Source organism: Pyrus communis, chromosome 2, assembly GCF_041283825.1.
Source record: "Pyrus communis isolate YQ-2024b chromosome 2, ASM4128382v1, whole genome shotgun sequence".
Taxonomy (NCBI): domain Eukaryota; kingdom Viridiplantae; phylum Streptophyta; class Magnoliopsida; order Rosales; family Rosaceae; genus Pyrus; species Pyrus communis.
This window is the reverse complement of record NC_142566.1, coordinates 2288873-2308192: the sequence shown is the minus strand read 5'-3', so window position 1 is coordinate 2308192 and position 19320 is coordinate 2288873. Positions and strand designations below refer to the sequence as shown.

Below are 19320 nucleotides of genomic sequence, written 5' to 3'. Positions count from 1 at the left end.
GAAGGGGAATAAATAATACGAATACAGTGTTTGGTGAACTTATGCATTCGCACTGAGCTTGGCTCGTATTTGGCTCGTCTAAATATGTTGCTGAATAAGCTTATATTTAATTTAAGCAAATCATTTCCACGCGCCGAAATCAACGGACTGAAGTGATACATGACCAAGATACAAATCCTTCAAATGCTGCTTGCACAATCCAATTCTCCTCCTATTCAAGCTGGGATGAATACAACTGGAGAACCCCGTCTTCCACCCCGGAAACTTCTGCCTTTCCATGACATGAAGGGTATAAACACTCGGTGCTGGAGCCATACACCCGAACACAAAACAATTGCAAGGCCTTGACTCGCTCACCATTCTTGCAAGGGAGAGTAAACACAAGCCACTGTAAGAAATTCCATACATTAATGCCTCATCGTTTTCAAACGCCTGAGTATCTGATGTCTCATCAACCATCTCTTGTTCTATTTCTTGGGTAGACGGAATCCTGCTTAGTTCTGTGTCAAAACGTTTTTCTATCTCATTTTCATGCACACGATACTTCGCTGCAAGAGTTCGGATGCAAGATTTTCTAACTATATCCGAAATCAACAGCTTTACCTCATTAAAGTTTACACACTCAGCATACCATCTCAGCCAACGGCGAACAATACCTGAAAACCAGTCGATGATTTGGTCATTATCTTGTAAAACAAGCAAAGATGATCTACGGGGATAACCATCAGATGTGGTCAATCCATATCGTTGGAGACGCTTTTTAATGGCATTAACAGGAGCAATTATCTCAGTGATGACGACAGATTCAGTGGAAGAACCGGCATTGGGCAAAAGGGCAAGAATAGAAGAGGTCTCAGAAGAAACATACTTTTCCACCTGTCTCTGAAATTCGTAAAAGGAGTTTGTTAGCTCTTCGGGTAGAGCTGGTTCTGCTACATGCTTAGACAGGACAGTTTCCTCACTCTCTTCTGCTTTGGCATTGACGTCTTGCATCCATATCTTCAACAAGTGCTTGTACCAATGATCAGTTTCCATACCAGACTTACGGAAATGGGAAATTTGGCTCAGAACAGAACTACTGTCAGCTAAATGCTTGATCTCTGACTCCTTGACCTTCTTCAAACCATGACCTAACCATTTCTTCCCTATATGAACCATCCCAACATTCCAGGCCTCTTGCTTCTGTAGACCAAACAAAGCAACTTTTTCCTTCAACTTGTGGACTGCTTTTGTGGCAGGACTTTCTATCACATTTCTTCTAACCAAAGTGCCTAAAAAGCGAATCCCATGCGGTTTTTGACATGGCAATAATTCTGTTTGATCATCGACTTCCAAGTGCAAAGACTTCTGCAAGTAATTTAGGACCTCAGCTTTGAACTCAAGAGCAGCATCCTTAGAACCAGAAAACGAAAAAAATATCTCATCCATGAAGCGACAAGAATGGACCCTCGCGCTACAACTCTCCTCACCCGCACAACCAAGATCATTATTACCTTTCAGGTGTCTCCTAAACCAGCCACGCAGCTTAGACTGGGACTTTTGATCGTTTTGAGAATCTAGACTGAGAGCTTCATATTTCATCGACAATCTGTAAAATTCACGGTCAAATTCGTCGAGATATATATTCATTAATATAGGGGACAATACTCCCTCCTGTGGAAGACCATGACCTTTCGGGAAACCGCCAAACTCCAAGTTGAGCACATTGGCATGAAACATGCTTTTGATCATATCAAAGAGGCTGGGGTCTACTATCTTGCCCTCCATTGCTGTTAAGAGTTTGCCAAGTATACAAGCATCTAGCTTTTTATTTAAGAGCACTGTAAACCACCAATCAGGATTTGAAATCTCCTTGCTAATGTACTTCAGAGCTGTGGAATGTCCCCTCCCACTTCGATAACCATGTGAAATCTTAGAGAAGTCGGGCTTGTAAACAACTTCAATAACAACTCTGATGGCTTCTTGAATGACCTTCAGATTTAGATTAGGAAGTACTAAGACTTCATTCCCTACACCCCTTTTTGAGATGGAAAAGGTATTGGCATTAACATCAAAACTCCCATGACGCATCTCTTCAGCCATAGAATCAAAAGAGTTTTTCACATCGCTTAATGCTATATCAACATTTGAGTTGAGTCTAATACAATCATAAGCATCTCGAAGAGTTTCTGGATTGGCAATTACTTTTACCATTAGGTCTCGAAACTTCCCATTGATGTATTGTTCCTTCACTCTCTTCTTTATGCGCAATTCAAGACACCTCTTCAGTTCCATTCGGCCCTTGGGTCTTCTCTCATCGATATGAGAGGACTGCTCCACCAGACAGGCTAAGTTCTCTGCCAATTTCATTTTACGAATGCCACTATTGACACCATCAGCGGCAGCACTGGCAACAGCAGAATGATCTGCATATTCTTGTACTCTTTCCGCAGCTCTATCATAACCTGCTGCTGCGGCGGTAGTAACTTTTTCTGAGTTTGAACGAGTGCCCGATTCCACAACCACCTTTTGTACCTTATGGCAGAGGTGAGCAGTGAGAGAGGCAGCTTTTCTGGCAACAGCAAGCCCTTTTTCATAAGACATAGAAGAAAAATGTTGCTTGTGTTACTCGTACAGCTCGCGAGGCAGAGCCGTTTCAGAGATTTACGAGGCCCTCTGCAAAAACAAAACATAGGGCGGGCATTCAGTTACAGTGAGAAGGATGGGGCAATTGCGATATGTATGTTCAACATTTTGTCGAACATGTGGCGTGCATTGCGCTATAGGGAGAAGCACAATGTGCAGCAGTGCAGGTGCATACGCATATGAACCATTTCGTCAAACACTTGGCGTGCATCGAAGGACATTGATATTATCAAACCATAAGCATGAACTAACCTTGGGAAGTATCTTGGAGCACCTTCGAAGAGACTTCAACCAAGCAATAAGATTAGCAGCTGCTCCGGCAGGGAGAGAGAAAGAGAGAGAGGAGGAGGAGGAGGAGGATGAGACGGAGGATGATTGGTTGGGGTCGCCGGTGGTGGGAAGGGTGGGTGTATTTCACGGTTAATGAGTTTCGTGTTTCCCTAAGAATTGTACCATTAGTTACATCATGTGAAGAGGAAAGCTTGGCTCCCTCCTCGTTAAAAAATTTTGCCATCCGTTTTATAATTGTTCATATAAATCACTTTGTGATAATATATACATAGATAATTTGTAATGCTTTAACCATAGCCAATCATATTTTTTTTTAATATTTCAATAACTAAACGATCTTATTTTAAATTGATTTGTAAAATTGATCTTTATATAGTAATTAATAATACAATCGTTTTGATTATACGTCCGAAGTTTTATAAATCAGTAACAAAGCAGGAATTCCTCGTCATCTATTGAGGAGTCAAGTTAATTCCTTAATTGAAATAGTTCCTAAATGACTTTTTATTATATTATTATTATAAATGATATTCAACACTAACCTATATGAGAAAATAATATTTGAGCCTAAAATGGTACATGTTAAAAGATAAAAACTCTAACCGTTAAGACAATTCATCACTTACATTTGTTTTAAAAAATTAATTATTACTTTTCTTTTTCTTTTTAATCAATTTAATATTGTTTTTCTTTTTGAAATCACACCACACTCGTGCCGTGAAGTTATTTCCAAATCCACGTACTCCTCCCCAAACCTTTGAAGTCCCTCAAACCGGCCTTGCCCGAATTGGTTCGGTTTCTTTATCATCATTGTCAATATTAAGAACCGAACCGAATCGGTTCGGTTCGGGTCAAACTGGATAGTGCCCACCCGTAGTTGCTAACAATTGAGCATGTGCACAATTTAGGTTGGCTGGTATCGAACAGTAACACTATCAGGCCCTGTTTGGCAGATCGGATAAAGGATCAGATAGGATTAGTTATACGGACTCGGGTGTTTGGCGTTCACTCGTACTAAATAAGCGCCGGATTAATTTAACCAGTCAGATAGAATAACACGGTATACACCCGCTTAATAAAACCAACCAAAATGTCCGGATTATTTAGTCGGGGAAGAAGAATATGGGAGAGAAAGGGAGGGAGTTTGGGGGGTGTGGCGGAGAGAGCTGGGGAACAATTATTTGGGATTCTTCTGCAGTCGGGGAAGAAGAAGGGAGAGAGAGGGAGGGTGTTTGGGGGGTGCGGAGAGATCTGGGAACAAAAAAATGATTTCACTTTTTAAAATTTTTTTTTTTTTAAGTTTGATTCCTCATATCTAGTATAATACCAAACACAGTATAAATAATACGGTCACTAGTCCGATACTGCACCAAACGCCCGACTAATTTAGTCAGTACTATCCGGTGGCTATTTATCCTATCCGACAGAAATAGTCAATACAGTCCGAGCTGCCAAACAAGGCCACTCATACTGCATTTCCAGTATTTAGCAGAAAGCAACTGAATATTTTGAGGATTTCCGGTTTCCGGCTGCATAACCGTTATATAGTTTCCGGTAGGTACCATCGTAGCTATTGCGGAAAACCGGGACTGAAGCGGAACCTAAATCTTGTGAATATAAGATGTACGTCAATATATCTTATGATACAAACCATACAGACAGACCTCAAAACCTACATCATCTTAGTGTCTTTGGACTGGGACACCAGGAACGAAGAACGCGAATAGCCTAAGTAGCCGTCTAAAGACGAATTATGTCAACAAATAGATGAAATCTCAATGATCAAATGATTCAGCGTTCCCTACCCCTTCAATGTCTCGTTCAAAGAAAGTTTTTCTGTGGGAATCCAAGCGGTATCCCAACCATGGGGAATCCTTTTCATTGCTATCTTAATACCACCTAAAGATTAATATCCGAGACCTGTGAGAACAGCACCAATCTAAAATTACAATGTTGAACACCAAATAAAAAGTACAACGGTGAGCCACGCGCATGATTACGAGATAAAATATATCTACGAGAGTCGTTATATTTATACTTACAGGGAAATAGGAACCAAGATTGTCCATTTCCATGTCCACTCAAGACCGACCTTTCGAAAAACAAATATTTTGAGTAGGTTCTTTTTTAAACCACAAAAGCCGGGCAATCCATGTATGCGAGGATAAAAGACTTCATCCCTATGCAGAAAGCGATGCAAATCGTGTAATCAAACCTGTACTGAAGCAACAGTCCCAAGTTCCCCAAATCGAGCTCATGGAGTTCATTTGTGAGGTAGCAGCCACCTCCTGAACTGGAAGGTTCTTCTTGGCGGATGAGATTCTTCCCTGTATCTTCATAGCCAAAGAAATTTGATGAATATATTCTGTCGCCGTTTGTTTATTGCAATGTTTGAGAGTCAGTTTTGAGTATTTGTGTCCTTTTGTCACACATTTGATCCTCCAAAGGTTTTCAAAGTGAAATCACTTGTTTGCTTGGAAAGATACTTAAATTCTTTAGATTTAATTGTAAGTGCATGTCAATGTCGAAGGAGCTTCAATTGAGAGATTCCTCAAATAAGACTCACCCCACAAGCACATAAATGATCGCAACCACGTAGTATTTTGTATTTAAATGAACATTTTTTAATAGACGGCTGGGATTAATGACATAAATCCAGAAGATGCAAAAGTTATAAATAGCTGAAGTTACTTATCAGCCAAACAATTCAAGTTAAAGATGGCAAGGACAGATTAGTACGGTTGAGAGTGTGAGAGAGAGAGAGAGAGAGAGAGAGAGAGAGAGAGAGAGAGAATAAATAGCATAGAAGCAAAAGATGGGAAAAGATGGGAAAATATATCGACTTTATTAAACTTGAATCATGGTTTGTACATGAAAAACAATCAATAAGAACAACTTATATGCTCTCTGCCTATGAACAAGCCTTAAATCTTTTCTTACACTCCGAACTCTAAATCATCTTCTCAAATATATCTAGATGCTGTGAATTAGTTCATCTACTTCTTGAAACCACTATGCTAACTCCTCCGCAACCGTTTTGTTTGACTACCCTCTTGCCTGCATTTAGCAGGCACTATAGGACCCAACTCTGACCTATCCATGCCTTCTGTTGATCCCTCAGGTGCATTCAAGTACACAGCATCTTTATACATCCATTCCTCTCTCTCATGACTATAAAAATCATCAAAGCACTCTCTACATAACACGCACGAAGTCTGATCTTCTTCAGCAGGAACAGCCACTTCTTCATCACTATTCTTCTTTTCCACAGTGGTCTCAGTAGATATAAATTTAGGAGCTGCATTAGTACACAATGCCTCTGCAGCAATAAACCACAAGCTCATATTCACAAACCAATTACGAGAGAGCTTCAGCTTACGGTTTTTAGACATACGGTTCTTGGTTACATGCCAATCCATATGCTTACTATGCTCTTCTTGGCACTTAAACCTACGGCCACAGGTTGTGCATTGTCCTGGAAGATCACCGTATAGAGCAGTTATTACAGATTCATGACGCACCTTGAGAAGGTCGGCCTTAAACTCAACTCCTAAAGAAACCTTGGGCGGGGTTTGATTTGTCACTGAGATCAAACCTTGGGCCAAGAGAGAAGTAATCAAACCAGAATATGCACTGATGCTGGGCTGGTTGCTAGTGGCAACTGGATAAGGGTTCTGAACCAAAAATATGTCTTGTGGGGAAGGAGGGGGACCTGGTGGTAGAAGTGGCATGGCTTGTTTTACAATAAAAGGGCCTTGATTTCTCTGATTCTGCTGCATAGATAACATTGAGTGCACAGTGGGAGCGGGAGGGTGAGAATTATGCACGTTTACATGAGGCCTTGAATCCACAGATGGCACCAGCATGAGAGATTGAGAGTCCACACTAGAAGTAGAAGACGGCACTGATATATGAGTCACCACAAAGGGCATCTGGAAAGGCATAATCTGGCAGGCTTGCTGAGGAGGGTAGTCAGAACCCAAATTACGATTTGCCCCAGATTGCAATTGAGCAACCCTACTACCGTCTTTTCCATATGCGCCGTCATCGAAAGCCCTAGGTCTCTGATGTTCAAGTCCTCCATTACTGCGGTTATTATGACATGCAGGTGCAGCACAAGTGGCAGTGTCAAACCCTAACCCTAGCCCTGGCCTTTTTTGACTACCATCAAAATAGCGTTTCCTACGGCAATCATAATTGGGTCCCTCATCTTTCCGATCAATTGCTCCTCCATTAAGTTTACAATCAAACACAGATCCAGACGGAGACGGGGATGCCCTAACAGATAACATATCTGAAATCGAAACCGAAACCGAAATTGAAATCTCGCAGTTGTAGTTTACTCAGTAATCTGTTTTGGGTGACAGAAAGAGAAAGCACTAGGCAGCAATTTTACTTTCCAAAAATGTGAGCAATATATATTGTAACAATCAAATCCCAATTCTGATAGGAAACCTAATTCTACTAGGAATAACAGGAAATCCCAAATCAACTAGGAAAATCCAACCAAACCCTAAAAGCAATCGCAAAATTATATAATTGAAGTATAACAAACAAAAAACGAAATCCAAAAACTTAGAATAAAAGAATTCAAAATTTAGAACGTATCTTTGATCGCCGACGGTGGTGGTGGGTTTTGATGAAATCGCCGGCCGTCTCTCACGGTACGGAATGGGCAGCCACGGCGAAGGCAAGAGAAGCCAGAACCAGGGGCCGGAATCGAAGACGACGACGTCGTTTGTAGATAGCACAAGGAAAGGGAATCGACGGAGTGGAAGATTGCAAGCGTAAGAACGTGGAAGAAGACTGACGAGAGCAATTGATGTATAATGCGCGCTTTCCCTCTTTCACCCAAAAAACAATGTACGCGCTTTTTTCTACAACGGTAGCTTGAAAAAAAAAATTAATATAATATTTTATTTTTCAAATTTCAAGCTGTTTTGTTTATTGGCAGGTTAGATAATGACTCCCGGACCACAAAATTGCTAATGGGATTAAGCTGAATTGGCTTAGTATTCAGTAATTGCACAATAGACACTCGTTAAGACCCGAAATTCAACCTATTTCAATTTAATTGGTTATAAATTTAAACGAAATCAAGATTTAGAGGCAATTTTAAAGAGAAATTATCTTTAGGGATTGCAGATGCGGTGCTGCCCTAGTTAGATTCATTCTCTACTCATCTCCCACACTGGGGACAGATCTAGCATACAAAACCCGGGTGAGCTGAATTTTGAAGGTATACATGTAATTAGATGTTTTAGTTGGGCAGTCACTTAGTACAGGTCTAGTAGTATTTCTCTTCACAGTGAGAAGTTTTAGGTTCAATTCTCGTCAAATAAAAATTTGAACCACATTATTGTTAGCCCATTGTGAGGCTTAGCCCACTCCTCTCCCCATAGTACAGATAATATCGTATGTTCCTATTAAAAAAAATAAAATAAAGATGTTTTAGTTGGGTTGATGGGGCTATCACGCACACCCTATGCTCATCTCCCACACCGATCGACGTCTAATCCCGCTTAATACCGAGCTCACAGGTGGGACTAGATAACTCCACTTAGCAAGGCGCAGGGCCGGTGTTAGTCTGACCTAGTCTCATTTAAACTAGTCCCGGCCTTTACCAAACGTGGGTTATTGGTCTTAGCCAAGGTAGTCACACTTTACACAGTGTAACAAACGGATCCCAAGAGTTTGCATTATCTTGGTTTTGGTTGTTCCAGCATTAGACTTGGTATTATCATGTAGTTCAATTTCTTATCATTTTTCTGCAGTCTATCTAGGTTTAGTCACTATGGCCTTCAATCAATTGCAACGGAAGCACCCATGGACAACTGAAGCTCGGGTTTCACAGTCGTAAGCCGCCAAGGCGCGTTTTGATACCTAGCGAGAGTAAGATTTTCGACTTGAGAAATGGCGAGTCCTTTTCTGAGAGATGTCATCAGTAAATATGCTAGCCAAAGAACGAGTACTTTCGCAAACATCAAACAAAGGTTGTATAACGAACATGATCAGCATATTACAATCCAAGTTTTCCTTTATATTCTCCAACAAGTTAACATAGAGAAGGAAAACATCTTTATTTCATAACCATGTACGTAGATTGTCAAGCATTCGGTACTTTTAGTATTGAAGTTGAGATTTGTAGACGTCGAGGCCAGAGGTTGCTGGAGTTATTGGGCACAGCCTGATTGAGAATGAATACGGAACAGCAGGAATCAGATACTCGTCGTGGACGCAGGGGGACCAACTATCATCCCCAGCCAGGCCCATGTGCTTGTGATCAAGATGAACCTGTAGCACCATAGACCGTAAGCACCCTAAACCGTAAACCATTCTTTATATATACTCGTATTAAATACAATGGACATCTGAGACAAATCGACTTGTACTGAAATGAGAGGTACTAACTAAAAACGCAAAAGAAATTACCTCAATGTCATCTCCTTTGACAAGGTCGTGATTGTGCGTTGCACGGTCAAGCTCAGCTGTGGTGTAATAACTTGCATTTATTTGCATAGGTGGAGAGCTGCCATATATTGAAGCATAGATTCCGAAACCAACCTTGTTTTGAAATGTCACCCATCTAACATCCGCCCTACCTGAACATTCCCCAGGAACTATGTAAGGGACATGCATATCGCCCACATTCTGCTCGTAGACCGCAACATGAGCAGCTGCTTTTCTGTCCGGATAGCATTCAAACGGTCCTCTTCCATACCATTTAATCTGGTCCATCGACTTATCCAAATGGAACTCAACTCCAACACGTGGCAGAGGTGGAAGGTTCGAACTTGGTCTTGTATTGCATTCAACGACAACATCTCCTGAACCGTAAATTGTGTAAATCACATCAATCTCAATTAATGCGCTTTCCTCCTTGGATAAAGAGCCCTCCTCACTTTTGGGAACACCAAGAAAAACTGCAGCTACTCTCACAAGATGGTCAGTCTTAGTTTGTATAGAACAGCTTTTGGTGATATAATTGAGGCTATCAATATGAGCAGTTTTCCACAAGGAGAAATAACTACTGTCACCTCCTCCTTTGTCATTATCTGTGGGTGCTCGCCAGAAACATGGAAATATGCCTTTCGTCATCAAAGAAACTCCTTCAACCTACCATTTTTTTTGTTTTAAAAAATAGGATTCAGAATGAGTGTTAGCGCAAATTGAGATCTACAATCTAAGAGCCCCAACATAAGAAAGTTTACAACCCTTTATCTACATGAGACAGAACATCCTTAGCAGAGAAAACAAATAAAGTAATACAGTTATCCTAACAAACAGAACAGTAACTAGGCAAATGCAATATAAACCCTAAGATGCAGCAGCTTCAGTCCAAGTTTACAAGAAAGAAGGAGCAGTCAGGAAACTAAGAAGAAACAGATCCCAAATCACTAGAGACAGGTGGAAAATAGAGATGGTAATGGAATGATCCATTATTAATGTATTCTAAAAAAAACTTGCACTAGACACCTAAGCCTTCTTTACAAGTCTAAATGTGATAATGAAATGTTCTCAATCAAGAATAGGAGGGAGGAATCCTATGGAATTTGAAAATCAACGGTGGGGACAAAGAAGGGAACAAAGATGCAAGCAATAGAAGCATTATTAAACCAAGAATTCCTATGGAGACGAGGAAAAATTGCACTAAAACAGGATTCCCCATCCCAGATATCTTCCCCGAAATGACACTCTAGTCTGACCATGTAACAGAATAGAGGATAACATGAAAAGGCCGTAACAGATGGATTTCCATTTCTGACCCGTGATAGAGTCCCACCCGTTCACATGTAAACCGTATGTACTTCATATAATTAAGTTCCAAATAGAAATAGTCTCAGTATGGTAAGAATGGATGCTGGTTTATCGGAAACAGGAACGTGACAACATAGTATATAATGTATTATCCAAACACTGAAGACTTCTTGGAGGGATGGATGAAATTGTTATCAAACAATTTTTGTAAATAAAAAATAAAACGTGTTATCACCAAGAAAATAGAAAAAGGTGAGAATACCTTCCAGCTTTCAACTGCTCCCGTTTTAACATTCAATATTATCTCCCAAAGGTTCTGCCGACTCACTTTAATTGTATCCCCAAGAATTTCACTGATGAATGTAGCTTCCTTAGTCTTGATGACCTGGAAAGCAAGGCCAGTTGTAAAAATTGTTTTATATGACAAAAGCTGTAAGATTCATTCTTATCGCCTAACTAGGTATTAAGAAAAAAACAATTACATGAGGAACAATTTCTCTCTTGGAAGGCAACTGGACTTGTGTAGATGAGATGACATGACCAGCTTTAACCCACTTTGTGGAATGCAAGAGCTTAGCAGTTATTGTCAAAAAATATTCCTCCGCAAATGATGAAGTCCATAGAGGATACCATGGAGCTGACTTCCACTCAATAGAAAAACTCTTCTGAGGTTCAATCAAAGGAAGAGGCAGAATTCCAGATCCAAGTTTATATCCATCCCCATGAGCAGACCAGCTGAACTCCAATCCTTGTGTTGTTTCATAAAAGTGAGTATTTGTTATCTGCGAGGTGATATCGGTTACAGAAACATTTAATAAAAAGAAAGAAAAAGAATAAAGCAAACACAAATATGTGAAAAGTACCTTTACTGCTTCTTCCCTGAATGAAACCTTGATTGGTTGGTACACATACTTGACTTCTGAAGATAATAATCAAAGCAGCAAGCAATGATTTAATAGATAAATGACGAACAAATGTTATCTTAAAGAACTTTGAGGACAATGGTATTTGTACGTTTATCGTAAATTATCAGCTTACCATGCATTGCAGGATGAGGAGTTCGATCTGGCCATACAAGGCCATTCAAACAGAAGTTTAGATCATTAGGAACATCTCCGAAGTCACCCCCATAAGCCCAATGCTTACTACCATCTGCACCTTCCTTCAATAGGCCCTGTATACAATGATAAAAATCTATTATCCCCTAATGGAATCCAATATTTAACATAATGTTGATGATCATCAGTATATTTCTCATACCAAGGATACGTTACCTGATCAACCCACTCCCAGATAAAGCCTCCTTGGAGACCAAATGTGCTATCAATTGCTTCCCAATATTTATGTATATTGCCACTGCTGTTTCCCATTGCATGTGAATACCTGCCATTATTTTATCGTGGTTTTAAGTGAAGAAATTTGATTTCTATGAGCATAAACCGAGGCATCTTGTATAACTTTTCAGAATAAATAACATGTTTGATACAGAACAATTATTGGACTATATCTAATAGCTAAAGCTTTCCGGAGTAGTGGTAAAGCAACAAACTTGATCATAGTATTAGACCAAGCAATCATCAGTGTAAATCCCCATAATTGCAACCTCCCTAAATAATTGAATTTCGCATGTTGGACTCTATTAGTGAAGAGGCGCCAAATGTGAGGACAGAGAAGTGCCAAATATAAATATAAGTTGACTCATGTTCTAACTATGGGAGTATGGTAAAATCAACTTATCTCAAACAATAGTAAAAGAAATAGTAAATTTACGTACTCGCACAATATCAAAGGACGTGTTTCATTTGGATCTTTCGCAATCTTCACAATGTCCCAGACCCGCATATACATGGGACATACAATATCTGTGGATGGAGTTCTGGATCCACCCCCTTCGTAATGTAACAGCCGTGAGGGATCCTTGCCACGAATCCAGCCTACATTCAAGATTCAAGTATCGTAAACAATGAGTGGTAGGAAAAGGTTGACAAATAAAGATGCATTGGAAGCAACTTCAATTAAATTCCATGGACAAAACGTGATCTAAACTTTTTTTGTAATAGGAAATGTTAACATTTTAAAAATTGGAAAGGAAAGTACAGATAGACAAGGAAAGTAACCCAAATTATAGACAAAGTGATCTTGATTGGCTTACCCAACTTTTAATAGAATTTTAATATTTTCTGAATTATTCAAAATTAGAGTGCATGCTTCTGTCTTTTGACAAAATTCATATTCCCTAGTGTAAAGCCCCTTCCCAAATGATTGCTATTACTTCCTTATTTACAAAATTATTGAACGCAAGTTCATCACCATTATTTCAAGGTAAACCTATTAAACGCACAATGTGATTCCCAATAGCCTATTTTCGAAGAAAGAATCATTTGGGAATCGTATTGTGGATTTAAGAAGTTTACCCAAAAAATTTAAGTTACCAGCTAATTCAAAACATATAATTCTTGAACAAGTATGACATTCCCTATATAAGTTCCTTTGGAGCTCGACCAAAATAAGGATGTTTAAGGAAAATGGTTACCGGCTGAAGCAGAATGATTAGGTCCATATCCCGCTTCATTTCCTAGGGACCAGGAGAAAATGCAAGCATGATTTTTGTCTCTCTCAACCATGCCTATCACACGGTCTATCATTGCAGTAGCCCAGCTTGGTTCTAATGTAGGATGCTTCACATGCCCAGAATAATCAAAACCATGGGTCTCGATGTTGGCTTCATCTATCATGTACATGCCAAACAAATCACAAAGCTCATACCAACGGGGATGTTGGGGATAATGACTGTTTCTCACAGCATTGAAATTATATTGCTTCATTAAAATCAAATCCTGTACACAAAACAGAGATGAAAACTTCATGAACGTAATAAACAGAACCACCCCCTCAAGTTGGCGATCAAGTAGGCAAGCAGAGAATAAACGAAGGGAACTAAAATATGTGTCACCTTAACCATGCAGGATTCTATGTTTGTTTTTCCCAGACGTGGATGATGCTCATGCCTGTTTACACCCCTTATTATTATTGGACGCCCATTAACAAGCAGCTGTTTGGGGGCTTTTGATACTTGTCGTATGCCTACGAGGCATGATTCACAGTCCACGAGGTTACCAGATGCATCTTTCAATATAACAGCAAGTGTGTACAGATTTGGCTGTGGATGGTAAACAATCAGTTGAGACACTTGGATGCAATACATACATACATATATTATATATATATATATATATATATATATATATATATATAGAGAGAGAGAGAGAGAGAGAGAGAGAGAGAGAGAGAGAGGATAGAAGTCAAAAGCATTCAAAAGCAAATACTATAACACAAGATCATCAAATCATCTGTGAAACATAAATAGACAGTCGACAAGCTTTATTCCCTTTACTGTCTCAAATCTGATTCATATACTTTCTTTCTAGCATAAAAGAGAAGTGGAATGACAGCAACTAAAATTGAACCACAGATTCAAATTGTTTAATATTCAGTACAGCATCACTGAAAGCATTAGAGGTTCTTAAAGGCAATGGTATTAAGAAAGACAAACTTTGCTACAAACTCATCTATGGCCAATGTATAGTATATATTAATTGTGATCTGCTCTATCGTCCTGCCCTATTAAGAACTCTCTTAGAGCATCCCCAGTCAGGGGTGTATACTACTGTGCTCAAGTGATCTATCTGCTTTATGCTTAAGTCAAACGAGAACTTGACTAACATGTAGGAAAGAACCAATGCCATATTCTCAAACAACTTGAATAACCCTTAATCCTAACTCATGTTTAGTTGAGGCGTGCTGAGTAAGGGAGAAAGTTGTAATCTCTAGTATTCACAAACTCTGTTGTCATGTGAAAAAGAAAAATCTACTTATCCTGTAAGCTGTTATAATTCAACAAGACATTTCTTCCAACATATCTCGAACAAGAAAGCAAAGTTAGAAAACAAAAAGGTGCAGCACACACAAATACTACACGTTAGGTTAAAATATTCACAGTGCCCGGGTACCTCCAGCACTTGACAGACATTTTTGGAAATCATCACTCAATGAATACTAGTAAGTAAAAAGGTATATATAACTTAAAATGGTCTGCCTTTAGCTTAAGAACAAGACAGGAAGAAACAAAATGAAAGAACAAATGAAGTGTCCTTACTTGCTCGGCAGACCAAAGCCTCGGCATTTCCAGTCTCCCTTCCAGCCAATAACCATGAAATCCAAGGCTTGTGCTGGGTGAGGGATTAAGCTTTAAACTAGCCACATTAGATGAGGCCAGATCAGCATATCCATCAGTACTGTACCAGCTAGCCGTGTCAAATAATGAAGCTTCTATTGTGTAGTTGGGAAGAATACTATCTTTAGATGTTTCTATGGAGTTATCTATTTTCACTTCAACCTGGTAAAAAATGCAAAAAGAAAATAAATAAATAAAGAATTAAAATTTTCTCCATGTAGTTAAATAGCAGTAAGAAGAACATAATCTCATCATATTGATAAAAGGGTATATTCCAAGAGGCTGACGGATAAATCAGTTACAGTGTAAACTTAACAGATATTATGATAATCAAAGTAAAAAGTGAGAATAACAAAAATATAATCAACAAGAAACGTCAATGGGTTACAAACTATTGTCCAGCAATGTGCAAGAGGTTCATCCAGACAACACTATAAAACATTGTTTGTTTTTATTACTCATTAAAAACAAAGACATCCTTCCTCGATTAGTAGATACTTGCCTGTATGTCTGCATAAGAAAAATCCTCGGCCAGAGTTGATTTGAAAAAATAGTCTGCGATGAATACCTGCACATCAGTTATACTTTAGGATTTAATGTTATGCAATGCTCTAACTTATGTTAGCAGCAAATAGCAGTTTGCATTACTCAAATTAATGAGGAAATAGTTGAGATAATCCTATATGTGTAATCAAAGTAAAATATGTGTTAGCAAATTAATGAACTAGGTCATGACTGTTAAGAGTTGTCCCACATCGGTGAGAGACAAGATTTTCTATGTGCTTATACGGTCTTGGGCTACTCCCCATATTGCCAATTGGTTTTATGGTGGAACCCCAATTTCATCATGGTATCAGAGCGGGTTGTCCTCATGTGAAGCCAAAAAGGGCCACACGCGCTCCACATCACCCCACTTGTTGTCCACGTGTAGGCTTGAAACTACACCACACGTGCAGGGGCGTGTTAAGAGTTGTCCCACATCGGTGAGAGACAAGATTTGCTATGTGCTTATATGGTCTTGGGCTACTCCCCATATTGCCAATTGGTTTTATGGTGGAACCTCAATTTCATCAATAAGCATGCGCACACTGACATGCGAATAGAAGAGATGGAATGATCTTATTGTAGAGAAGCAGCCATGCAAATCATCAATGCATACATGATTGTCCCCAGTCTCCCGCTATGTAATAGCTCCAAGAAAAGCCAATCACACAGTATATTGGTATTTAAAAGAAAAGAACACAAATGCAAGAAGATTATAGAACCTGTGGCTTGGAAAGGAGAAGCACATCACGATGAATGCCAGATAACCACCAATGATCTTGATCTTCAAGGTAAGATCCATCACTCCATCTGAAAACTTGAACAGCTAGTACATTTTTCTTGTCCGTACTGAATGGGTAACAATAATCGGTGATTTCAAATTCAGCAGGAAGTCTGCTGTCCTGACTGACCTAGCACGAAATAAAGCTTGTTAATGTATCTGATATAGATTCCTACCTAACCATGCATCCCTTATAAGCACAAAATGATCTTCATTTTGACATTGCTATGCTCTGAGTGCTACAATCTACAAGATCAACAAATGCACTTATTGCTAATGATTAAAAAGCCATTAAATAATTACCTATATCCTATCGGGACCCCATTCACCCACGCACAGAAAGCAGAATCAACAGCTTCAAAGTGCAAAAAAATCCTGCGGCCTGTCAAATGCTAGTCACATGTCAATATGTCATACAATTACATTTAAAATGGTTACTTTTAAAATATTACCAAAGTTGAAAATAAGACTATTTCGAAGCATACAAGTTATAGCACAGGACAGGTTTGATTTAATACAGATCAGGAAACCAAAAACAGAGGGAAACAAAGAACAAAAAATAAAAGAATTCAAAAGCATCACTGATCAGTAATGCATTCAAATTGATCATACCATTCCATTCTTTAGGAATATCAAAGTATGTCCTATAACAGCCAGTAGGATTCTCCACATGAACAAAAGGTGGATCCAGTGGAAATGGATACACAACGTTTGTATAAATAGGCCGATCAAATCCATGCATCTGCCAATTTGAAGGAACTGTTCCATTAGAGAAAAAAAAGTTATGAGTCGGATGAAAATTGCATTTCCTAGACATGGAGCAATCATGATCGGTGAACAACATAAACAGGAATAAGGATATAAACAACTAAGAATATAAAAATACTATTAAATTTCCTATTCTTTTAAAAATGAAGATGAAAAGATAAATATGGAATCATGGGCGTGATCCTAACCCTCTCCCTAAGAGGTAGGTCTTAAATTCTGGGTAGTTACAGATATACATATATCTTGACAAATTTTCATGGTTTGCCATTACTCCCCAGAACTTGATTGGATGCGAGCCAACTATCACTTATACACTCCAACACAACACACCATATAAATACAAAGAAGAAAAAGTGAAAGATCATATATGCCTACCAGGCAAAGTTTCCCACTGTATATCATGAAATGCAGAGTCATAAAAATTTAAGGGAACATTTTTAGGACTGGAAGCCAAGAAGAATTTCCAATAGCCTGACAAGGACTTGACAAAAGGCAAGCCCTTGACCCAAAGAGCCGCGCTGTCAAGAGCTCCAACAACAGCATCATCATTCCAAACAGCAGAGTTGGAGACCACAAAACTCACTTTGTTGCGTTCATACCAATATTTAAGAGACCCTGCACAACATAAACAACATCAGATATCTTCTAAAAGTAAGCCATACAATCAGAACTAGATGATGGTGCTCCTGAATCAAGCACCCAAACCTCTCAGTCCGACATTGAACCAATTAGGTTCTGCGTTTTCTTTCCCATGTTCCTAATCCTACCCAGTTACGTGTACTATCATGCATACTGCGGCTAGTGCCCCCAACCTACTATTGGCAATATGCAACACCATGCTCATATACCAAATCATGATGCAGTTTATGAGAGATGTACGATAATACAAATCTGCATCACAACCATGCTCCAACAACTATTCACTCTAGATATTTGAGAAAAAGCATTTACACTGAAAACCTTATGTATCAAAACTTCAACAAAAATCGTAGTCCAAATATGTTAACCCAACTGATGAGCTTGCATATACATACGTATTACAAATACTCAAAGCTGTGTGATTCTACATGAAATCACTAAATCATCATCATTTACGATATGTATTGCGTGTAGAACCTCAAATTCACGTAAACAATTTAGCGAAATGCATTCGAACGTTACAACATCCAAAATGCAATGCGAATCTGAATCAAAGAATTATATTTCGACCATTCATCAGTCAACCCCAGCAAAAAACAATTCCATCAGTCAACCTAGAACTAAAATTTACAAAAACCAAATTCAACATATCAATTTTAGAAAATCAAAAAATCAAAGCAATAAGAAACTGAAATTGAAATGCCATGAGTGGTTTACCTTCAACTGATTCATGGCAGCGTAAAGGGACATGGGCGTCTCTCTTCCGCCACTTGATGATCGATTGGTCCTCCCACACATGATGCTGCCCATTCTCTAACAGGGAAACGAGTTGACCCGGCAAAGAAGAAGCCATGGCCGAAGCTCAGATGTTTGGATCAATCAGACTGGAGTGGAGTGGAGTGGGAGAGTGGAACTCATGAAGCAGTAAAACATCATGAAAATGGTGACTTGGTATTAGATTATTGTATTCGGCTATTTCCCTCACAAAAAGTTAAAATAAAATAATGGATAATTGGATAACCTTGCACGTTTCTCTTTCAATTAGATCGTGCCAGGTAGCGGTGGCCCGATTAGCCGGTTTGGTTTGGTTCGTTTTGAAGCGCATTATAATTTATAATCTACGTTTAAGACTCAAAACACTATGGTCTAATGTTATTTTGTTTTCACTTGTAAATGAGATTTTAGATTCGATTTTTGTCACATAAGAGTTTGAACAACATTACTGCTAACTTATTATGAGGCTAAGTTCATCCCTCCTATTAGTATAGAAAATATTGTTTGTTAAAAAAAATAAAAAAATTTGATTCTCGCCAAAGGTGATTTTGAACAACATTACTGCTAGCGTATTGTGAAGCTAAGTTCACTCTCTCTTTTAATATAGAAAATATCGTTTGTTAAAAAATTAAAAAAATAAAAAAAAGACTCACGCTAGTTGCATGGTCGAACCAAAAGGTTTAGTAAAGGAAGCTAAACCCTTTTTTTTCTTATACGCACTCTTTTTTAGTTTAGCTATCAAACTGAATGAATTAAAACGAGAAATAATTAGAGTTTGTCGCTCTATTTCTTAGTTTTTTTACTAAACATTTGTAACTTTTCTGTTTTTGATTAAGCATTATAACTTTAATTTTGAGTACCTTGACTTGTTTCCACGTCAGTTATTTAACCCTAATCATATTAATTG

General features: G+C 38.8%; 2 protein-coding genes across 2 annotated transcripts; both read right to left on the bottom strand.

Annotated features, from left to right (window-relative positions):
- Positions 1–29: 29 nt before the first annotated feature.
- Positions 30–3172, bottom strand: LOC137748832 (Intron maturase, type II family protein). Its single transcript, XM_068489021.2, has 2 exons — positions 2878–3172; positions 30–2655 (listed from the first exon to the last, which is right to left on the bottom strand). Exon 2 carries the CDS (start codon positions 2581–2583, stop codon positions 121–123), a length of 2463 nt encoding a protein of 820 aa, XP_068345122.1. The 5' UTR covers positions 2584–2655; positions 2878–3172; the 3' UTR covers positions 30–120.
- A 5716-nt stretch (positions 3173–8888) lies between these two features.
- Positions 8889–18661, bottom strand: LOC137746654 (glycoside hydrolase family 2 protein). The gene is made up of 17 exons (XM_068486658.2): positions 18357–18661; positions 17376–17615; positions 16845–16991; positions 16536–16614; positions 16174–16357; positions 15411–15476; positions 14831–15070; positions 13628–13834; positions 13208–13511; positions 12449–12608; positions 11949–12057; positions 11713–11848; positions 11538–11593; positions 11157–11456; positions 10937–11059; positions 9349–10032; positions 8889–9210 (listed from the first exon to the last, which is right to left on the bottom strand). Exons 1-17 carry the CDS (start codon positions 18490–18492, stop codon positions 9040–9042), a joined length of 3342 nt encoding a protein of 1113 aa, XP_068342759.1. The 5' UTR covers positions 18493–18661; the 3' UTR covers positions 8889–9039.
- Positions 18662–19320: the final 659 nt, after the last annotated feature.

Coding starts and splice junctions, on each gene's coding strand:
- LOC137746654 (XM_068486658.2), bottom strand. CDS start 18,492: ATGGCTTCTTCTTTGCCGGGTCAACTCGTTTCCCTGTTAGAGAATGGG. Junction 12,058..12,448: donor CGTCCTTTGATATTGTGCGA/GTACGTAAATTT, acceptor AAATAATGGCAG/GTATTCACATGCAATGGGAA. Junction 11,457..11,537: donor TCAGGGAAGAAGCAGTAAAG/GTACTTTTCACA, acceptor ATCACCTCGCAG/ATAACAAATACTCACTTTTA.
- LOC137748832 (XM_068489021.2), bottom strand. CDS start 2,583: ATGTCTTATGAAAAAGGGCTTGCTGTTGCCAGAAAAGCTGCCTCTCTC.